The 9,612-nt window shown below is 31.4% G+C and overlaps 1 protein-coding gene across 1 annotated transcript; it reads left to right on the top strand.

Annotated features, from left to right (window-relative positions):
* The first annotated feature begins 4,328 nt into the window (after window positions 1–4,328).
* Window positions 4,329–4,886, top strand: LOC131642402 (uncharacterized mitochondrial protein AtMg01250-like). Its single transcript, XM_058912652.1, has one exon. It carries the CDS (start codon window positions 4,329–4,331, stop codon window positions 4,884–4,886), a length of 558 nt encoding a protein of 185 aa, XP_058768635.1.
* The last annotated feature ends 4,726 nt before the right edge of the window (window positions 4,887–9,612 follow it).

Genomic DNA, 9,612 nt, shown 5'->3' on the forward strand with positions numbered 1-9,612 from the left:
AAATAATTAATAATCATGAACTAGACATTGTATCACATAAAATCACATTGAATTGTTTTTATTAATATTTACCTGAATTTCTACCAGAATCATGAAGTAAGAGTATGCAAAGGCAATGTTATCAAAAAATTATAAAACTTGTCCAAACTTTTGAATCAATGACATAGCTATACTTGTTATATTTCCTTTAATGACTCTGTTTTTTTGGTAACATGTAAAATTCAAATCAAAATCGACTTGTATTCTAATGAAATAAAATTGTAAAAGAAATGAAAGTTTATTAGAATATTCATACATATAACTTCACACACACCAAGGCCCTTGGTGTGAATAAAGTTGTATGCATGTTCTAATACATTTTTCTTTCTTTTACAATTTTGAATCATTAGTGTTCATGGAATGATTTTGATTTGAATTTGAATTAAAAACAAAGGCATTAAAGGAAATATAAGTGGTATAGGTGAGCAATGACTCAAAGTTTGAACAACTTTCACAATATTTAGTAACAATGCCTTCACACACTCATGTTTCGTGATTCTTGTAGAAATTCTGATAAAAATAACTAATCTTAACAAAGACTATATGTCATGAACATTAATATTATATTAGATTAAATTCATAGATGATGAGCCATCCGTGGTTATAATCCTTAATTGGCTAATTGTATGGATTCATTATATATCACTGAAAATCAAATATGTGTGATTCATTATATATTGTACTGTAGGTTGGAATGTTGTTGACCTTTTTCTTTGTATTTTAGGAGGTGGAGAAAGCAAAGTTGCTTCTAAGCCTAGAGCAAATGGTGCTTTGAAAACTAATACACGTGAGGAGTGTGGAGTTAATTTCAAAAAAACATGCTTATTTGTTGCATGTGAGGTAGTAGTGGCTTAACAATAATTTTCATTGTTGTATTTGATTTTTTTCTAAATAATTGTGTATGTAGGGATTCATACCTATGACTGAATTTACTGATGAATATATATTTTTTTTCTAAACAAGATACATTCGGAGAGGGATTATATATATATATATATATATATATATATATATATATATATATATATATATATATATATATATATATATATATATATATATATATATATATATATATATAGACGCAAAGCATCTTGAATACTCATTTACCTCTTTAATTCTTACCTCTTTAATACTACTCTTCTCTCTCCCGTCTATCACTTTTCAGTTTATGTTTAAGCCTTCAAGATGAGCAGTTCAAGAAGTGATCCCATGTTTGGTCATGCAATGGTGTTTGTAGTGATAGAAAAATCTACGGTTACGCTAGAAAAGTTTTTAACACTCCTATACAATTACCACCATGCCAGAAGAATTGATATACGGTTACGCTAGAAAAGTTTTTAACACTCCTATACAATTACCACCATGCTAGAAGAATTGATATAGGAGTTTTCAAACAAGGAGTTTTTGAGTTGTTTAAAGAGCATCAAGATTTAATTTCAAGATTTAACATGTTCTTGCTACAGGGACACAAATTCTCACTTCCATTGGATGATGATGATGCATTTGCGGTCGAAGATGAAAAGAATGATGTTGCATTAGCAGTCAAAGAAGAACCGAAAGATGATGAAGGAAAACATGTTTGATTACAGTCATGTAGGTAGAAATCCATAGGTTGATCTGTAAAATGACAGGTTCTTTGGTCCTTTGGATATTTTCTTGAATTCTTGTTTCAAAATAATTCTTCTGCATAGTGATATTCAATTTCGACCATTTGTCAATTTTTAAGTAAATTGTATCCATTGTATATTTATGCAGAATGGGAATTCTTTCAACTAGTACATTGAATAATATCACGATATTTTCACAACACAATTTATTTTTTGTACAAGAAAGTTGATTATCTTAAAACCTTCAATCTCTGGCTTACATATTACAATCTCATTTTTGGTATAAGAACTACGAGCAGAATCACATTCAAATAACTGTTAAAAAGTTGATATGATTGGTACAATGGTTTTGATACTCTTAATCATAATGAATCTCATTGCCATATAATTAAAAGAAAGTGTGCAAAACTAAATATAACATTTAGCAGTTTCGTGCTAATTATAAATATTCCTTTTGCTGACAAAACTAAAGGGATGTGTATTGTGCATATTATCAAATGGCTATATATATGCAGTTGTTGCATATTACACGCAAAAAGGAAGTTCGCATAACTCAGAAGCAAATCCTTCGCATACTATATTGACTTTTAGAATAGTTAAGATTGGCTTTTTGTTTGTTTATGTTATTACCACAAGCTTGGGACAAATTCATGCAGTAGTAACACTAATTAGAAGTCCAAACTCATAGGATAAAGCAACACTACTGATTGAAAAAATGTCCAATGCCCTGCACGACATGGATACTTGTAATTAGAAGTCCAAACTCATAGGCCACATACCCCCATATTGACTACAAATTATCAACGCCCCCAAAGATTTCATCATCCAACCAACAATAGTCCTAACTTATCCATGTTTAAACTCGTATAAAATATCATAAACAAAAAGAAAGTAAAAAAGGAAATTAACTTATATATAAATCAGTTTGATAGAAGAAATCAAGTAAGAAGTAGTTGATCGAACAACAAATTCGATGTTGGAACAATGAACTCGATCAAAGGTAAACAGAGAATAAGTTTTATATGAAGAAGATCTTTGAAGGAGGAAGATTATGAAATGTGTGAAGAGGATACAAGTCCCCACTTTATAGGATACAAGTCCCCACTTTTCGAGGAATCAATCGGCTTTTATTCCGGAGAGAAATATTTTGGATGGCGTTTTAGTGGTTAATGAGATTTTTGATCTAGCTATGAGGGAAAAGAGAAGAAAATTTCTTTACCCACCTCCCTATGGGGGTCACCCTCTGCGAAAACCCAATTTTACCCCGATTCGGAAATGCATTTCCGAAATATTTTTTTTTCAAAATTTTTTCAGACTTCGGAAGTGCATTTCTGAAAAAATCCCAAAAATTGGGATTTTGACAAATTTGGAGATGCATCTCCGAAACAACAAAAAAAAATCTAAAAAAATCCCAAAAATTAATTTTATGATATTAATTAATTCATATATCATAAATTTGATATAATTTATGAGTAATGAATAATAATTATATATTTTGATATAATTTATGAGTTATGAATAATAATAATTATATACTTTTATTCTAATTCATATTTTAAAATTTAAAATAATTTTAATTAAAATAATTTCACTTACAAAATGAGTTATAATTTTTTATTTATATATTTATAATAATTATTATATATTTACAAAAAAAATTAAAAAAATGAGTGTTTTAATTTATATATTTATATAATAATTATAATAATTATTATATATTTATAAAAATTATTATATAATTATATATTTATATAATAATTATTATATATTAATTATAAATATATTTATTTATTTATATAATAATTAAAAAATTAAAAAAATAGTGTTTTAATTTATAATAATTATTATATTATTATATATTTATATAATAATTATTATATATTTATATATTTCACTTATAAAATTAATAATTATTATTATATATTTATATATTTCTATTCTGATTCATAATTAAAAATGAGTTATAAATTTTTATTTAGTTTAAAAAAATTAAAAAAAGATTTTGTCTTAATTTTATTTAAAGAATAAATTTATATTTAATTCTAAATAATCAAAATTTAATAATGAAATTAAAATGTTTTTGATTTATATAAGTTAGTAAAATAATTTTTAACTTTAAAATTGTTTAGGAAATTTTGATTCACCTTGATTTTATTGATTCACCTTCATTTTATTGATTCACCTTGATTTTATACCTATTAATTGTATTGATTCACTTTGATTTTAATTTTTTATAATTATTGAATTCTTTCGGAAGTGTATATCCGAAACATTCCAAGACCAATTTGGTCTTGGAATATTTCGGATATGCATCTCCGAACACACCCCCTTTCCCAAAAAGGGTTTTTTTCGGAAATGCATCTCCGAAAACTCAAAAAAGGGGTGTTTTCGGAAATGCATCTCCGAAAACACCTTTTTTTCGTGTTTTCGGAAGTGCACTTCCGAAATCACCCTTTTTTCAGAAAAAAAGTGATTTCGGAGATGCATTTCCGAAATATAGGGGCATTCTGGAAATTTCTCCAGAGGTGGCCAAGAAGGTTAGGAGGTCTGTTAAGAAATTTCCAAAGAGAAATTGTGTGTTTTAAAGGTGGACTTTGAAAAGGCATACGATAGAATAAGTTGGAATTTCGTGAGATTCATTTTAAGAAGAATGGGGTTTGGGATCGTTGGATGAGGTGGATGGAAGGATGCTTTTTCTCTAATTCCTTATCCGTTCTTGTTAACGGTACCACTAATAAGGATTTTAGAGTGGAGAAAGGCCTTAGAGAAGGGGATCCTCTCTCCCCTTTCTTGTTTGTTCTAGCCATGGAGGTCCTTACGGCTTTAGTGAAGAAATCCAAAGAAGTGGGAGAATTTCGTGGGTTTAAGATAAATGGAGAGAAAGAAGTGGATATCTTACAATTCGCAGACGACACGATTATTCTAGCCGAGGGAGAAACCGCTTATTTGTGGAGTGTGAAGGTTATTCTAAGAGGTTTTGAATTGATGTGCGGTTCCCGCATTAATTTTCACAAGAGTAACCTTTACGGTATTAACGTTGATCAATGGTTTATGGAAGCCGCTTCAACCTTTCTATCTTGTAAAGTCGGTTTGTTACCTTTTAAATTTCTTGGTGTGAGAGTGGGGGGAGATCCTAGGAAGCTTGTGATGTGGAGAGATTTGTTGTCGATGATGAAAACAAGATTGGTCGTGTGGAGAGGGATTCATCTTAATATGGCGGGTAGGGTGGTGTTTTGATCAACTCAGTTCTTAATGTGGTGCCGTTATATTCTCTTTCTTTTTATAAGGCACCTAAGAAGGTGTTGAAAGAGATAGTAGCCATTTAAAGGAATTTTCTTTGGGGTGGATGGGAGATTAGAAAAATAGTTAATTGGGTTAGTTTGGACACGATTTGCAAAACTAGAGAAGAAGGAGGGTTAGGTGTGAAAAATGTGGAAATTATGAATGTGGTGTTACTTAGTAAATGGAAGTGGAGGATTCTTACAAAGAAGGAGGCGGTTTGGAGGGATCTTTTAGAGGCAAGATACGGTAATGTGAAGGTGAAGGTTTTAATAGGGGGCATTTCGGTGGTGGGGAAAAAGGATTCAATTTGGTGGAGAGACATTTTGATTTCAGACAATTATGAGAATCTCAACAACAATCATTTCGCGGGGGAAATAGAGTGCACGGTTCGTAGTGGTAAAGATATACCCTTTTGGTATGCTTGCTGGACCGGTCCTCAAACTCTAATGGAGGCGTATCCGGAGTTATATCGTTATGCTGGAAATCATCATGCTGTAGTTTCTTTTGCAGGTTCTATGTTCAATGGATCGGCTGGCAGTGCTGAAGAAATAGGTCTGGCTGACACTTGGATCTGGCAATTAGATAACATGGTGGAGAATGTCAGTGTTGAAGATTCAGACATGGCTGGCAGTGGTGGTGATCTTGATGCTATTCAACAGCGCGCGGAGCTGTGCATAACAGTGGCGAAGATTCTTTTGGGTGGAGATTGGAGTCTAGCGGTGTTTTCTCAGTGAGTTCGTGTTACAATCTTTTTAAAGAGAAACTTTCTAGTCCTCCGCTTGACAATTCCACGGTTTTAGCTTTACCTCAACTTTGGAATATTAAAGTTCCATCGAAGATTCTTTTCTTTGGCTGGCGTTTTATTATTAATAAACTCGCAACGAAAGATTTTTGGTTAAAAGGGGCATTTTGAGATATGGCAATGATTCTAGATGTGCTCTCTGTTTATCGGAGGATGAATCGCTTAGGCATTTGTTTGTTAATTGCGATGTGACCAATCGGATTTGGAGGAAAGTTTATGATTGGGTAGGAGTTGGAACATCCTTATCTAGAGAGGAATTTGTGAATTTTTTCCATAATTGTGTTAAGATTAGGTGTGTCAACACTAGAGTCATCGGGGCGGTGGCGTGGCTTTCAACGGTTTGGAATATTTGGTTATCGAGGAATGTCGTTGTTTTTAGAAGCGAAAACTTTAGTTTCCTTAATTGTTGGTCGGAGATCGTTTCTAAGCTTGGAGATGGCTAAGTTCTTTTTACGTTAGAGTAAACTCGTGTAACTTTTATCATTGGAATATCCTTCCGCTCTCGTGTTTTGAGACTGGAGATGGCTAAGTTCTTTTTACGTTGAGTAAACTCGTGTAACTTTTATCATTGGAATATCCTTCCGCTCTCGTGTTTTGAGACGTAGGAGTTTTCCCTTTGTATCTTGGGCGGAGTATCCCTTTTACTCCGGTTATTAATCCATTGCCTATTAAAAAAATATATCTTGTTCAATGATCACAATTCAACGGAATATCAAAAAAGTTATTCAACGACCAGTATTGTTTCTCTAGACACTAATTGTTCTTCAGAATGAGAGTGCCTAGGCGTGTCACTTTTTTCCCTTTCACGTACTTAATGTGCAAAATAACACTTCTTGTATTGTTGAAATTAAGGAGAACTCGAGGGACGAACAATGTATGTGTGATCAATCTGTTATGGAGCACCCGCAGGTAGAACACAGTATGTTTGATAATACTGTTAAAACACCAATAGAAAATTGCCCAACAAAATGAACCTGGACATGAGATTGAGAACAACGGTAAGATGTATTTGGATGCCGCTGAAACTGACAATATTATCAAGTCGTCTTCGAATGTAGCAGCAAATGATACAGTTTCAAATGATGTTCCAAACTTTAATATGGATAAAACACAACGAGTACAACAATTTGTTGCAAATCAGATATTCATCCTCATTTCTTGATTGTGACGTCATTCAATTGTTCGGTAATCATGAATGGATTGGTTTTAAATTCAACATTGGCAGCCCAAGTGACTGAAGACGATAACATCGTTAAAGGTAAAAAGCGATGAATAGATGTATTGAGGAAAAATTGGGGTTTAGGGTTGGGAAAGAAATTCAAAACAGGAACCAACTCCCAGACCAAAGACATACATTGTTTCGTTTCTTGATCTCAAATAGTTATGGTTTCATGAAAGAGGGGCCGACGGGACCGATTGAAATTCTCATTTGGCAAATTTGAACAGCCAATAAAGGTTTAGGTTCGGAAGGAAGGTGGAACAAATTGCCAAAACAAAATTTAGGATGAAATGAAAAATTGAAACGTAATTTGAGGAGAGAGGAAAATCGATTTGAGTTTGGAGGAAAAACCAAATTGGGTTTCGAGAATTTAGGTTGATTCTGTGAGTTTTTGTTTGGAATGATATTGATCTTGTTTTCCATGTGATTTTAGGGTTTGTTTTTAATATTTATTCTAATTAAAATTAAAATTTGGAAGAAAAAAAGGGTTTTCAATGTGTTTTTAGAGTTTATTAAAATATTTATTATAGTAAAATATTGGAAGAAGAAAGGTTATTTTGTAGATATTTATTAGGCTTAAATGCACCTTTGGTCCTGTAAGTTTTTTTTTTTGGGTCTGAGTCCTTTATTTCACTTTTGCGTTTGTTTTAGTCCTAAAATCAAAATCCGCATGAAAATTCACAAGAAAACCTGCAGAAAAAAAGGGTTTTCAATGTGTTTTTAGAGTTTATTAAAATATTTATTATAGTAAAATATTGGAAGAAGAAAGGTTATTTTGTAGATATTTATTAGGCTTAAATTCACCTTTGATCCTGTAAGTTTTTTTTTTGGGTCTGAGTCCTATATTTCACTTTTGCGTTTGTTTTAGTCATAAAAGCAAAATCCGCATGAAAATTCACAAGAAAACCTGCAGAAAATATAGGGACTCATACCAACAAAAAAAACTTAAGGGACAAAAATAAAAAACTCGCTAACTTACAGGGACCAATGGTGCATTTAAGCCTATTTAATATCATTAAAAATTAGAAGATGAAAAAGGGTAAACCACGTGTAAGAATAATTAGGAGGAAAAGGCGAAACAAAACACACTTTAATAAATTGAGGTAACTAAAAAATATAAGTAAATATTGGTGTTTGAAACTTCCATTTTATCACTAACATTCTGTCGGTTTCACATGCTGCCATAATTTACTGTAAATAATGGCGGTTTAGTTAAACGCCATAACAAAATGGCCCTAATTTACGCGTTTTTTTTTTTTGTAGTGGGTCAGACTTATAATGATCTTTGTATAAATCTCATTGATATTATCACCCCAATTCCCTTTGGAACAATCCAAGAAACCTGTGGTGCATGTCACCTCTAAACATTTTGTATGACATGCAGATAGATGAATACAGACAGCTTCCTAACAATGTACAGCAAAAAAACAAGTGAGAGCTTAGCTTTATAGTTTGAGAAAACTTGTGAAAATTACAAAAGAATAAAGGAAAACATGAAGGAATGAGATACATTAATGAGATCAATACTAGTTAAAAAAAAATGTGTATACTTCCTAATAGTAAAGGCCCCAAACTCCATCGAGTTTCGAAAATTGAAGATACTAAAAAAAATGAGTTTGCTCCTCAATGCTGTAGAACATACCAAAGCAACAGATTGGTCATTTATTTTCTAAAAGAAACGAATTTGCAATAAACTATTTACAAATTTAAATAAACTATTTACACAAGTAAATGTTTATAATAATAGTAGTAAACAACACACAACAAACCTGTATTCTTGGGATTGTGCAGTAAACTTCCTTGTGACTCTAGTAAATAAATTTATGTAGTAAAGTCTTATAACAACAACTTTACAATTATTTTTAGACATAGATCTAGATATAGGACCAAACAACATATATTTTAGATAGAATTTCAAGGTTGTGATGAGATTTGTTCTATAAGGTTGGAATAAAAAATCAATGAGTTGATAATAGATTGGACATTTACAAGGTCGAAAGTCTCGATAAAGTCAAATAAGCATTTTACATGTTCCACAAATCCAATAAAAACACGTAACATGACATGAGATCTGGAATTTTTGTCACATATTGAAAATCCACGGGACATTTTGAACTATGTATCTCTAATGTTTGGATTATTGTGTTGCTGTTTGTGTACTACTAATATTTTTCTTCTTTCTGAATCACACATGATAAAATTGAGATTCAGAAAGAAAAAAACTTATTAGTACTTTAACAGCGATACAATAATCATAACAATAGAGATACATAGTTCAAAATGTTTGATGAAAAATTCCAAATTTCATATCAAGCTACATGTTTTCATTGGATTTGAGGAACATGTAGAATGTTTGTTGGTTTGGCTTTGACAAGACATTCATCATTGTAAATGTCCAATCTGTGATCAACCGATTGATTTTTTTTTCCAACTAGTCTCGTCACAACTTTGAAATTCTGTCTAAAATGCATGCTTATAAGTTATAACCATACTCTATCTAAAATACGGCATAAAACACATATTACATACCGTAAGAGGAGTTTCAACATATAACAATGTCAGGTAATAGATACTAAGGCTTGATAAATGTTTACAGTTTATAATTAGACCACGTTCATGCGTACACAACATAGAAATTCATCCTCAATCCTATTATAAAC

The sequence above is a fragment of the Vicia villosa genome, unplaced genomic scaffold, assembly GCF_029867415.1.
Source record: "Vicia villosa cultivar HV-30 ecotype Madison, WI unplaced genomic scaffold, Vvil1.0 ctg.004928F_1_1, whole genome shotgun sequence".
NCBI lineage: Eukaryota > Viridiplantae > Streptophyta > Magnoliopsida > Fabales > Fabaceae > Vicia > Vicia villosa.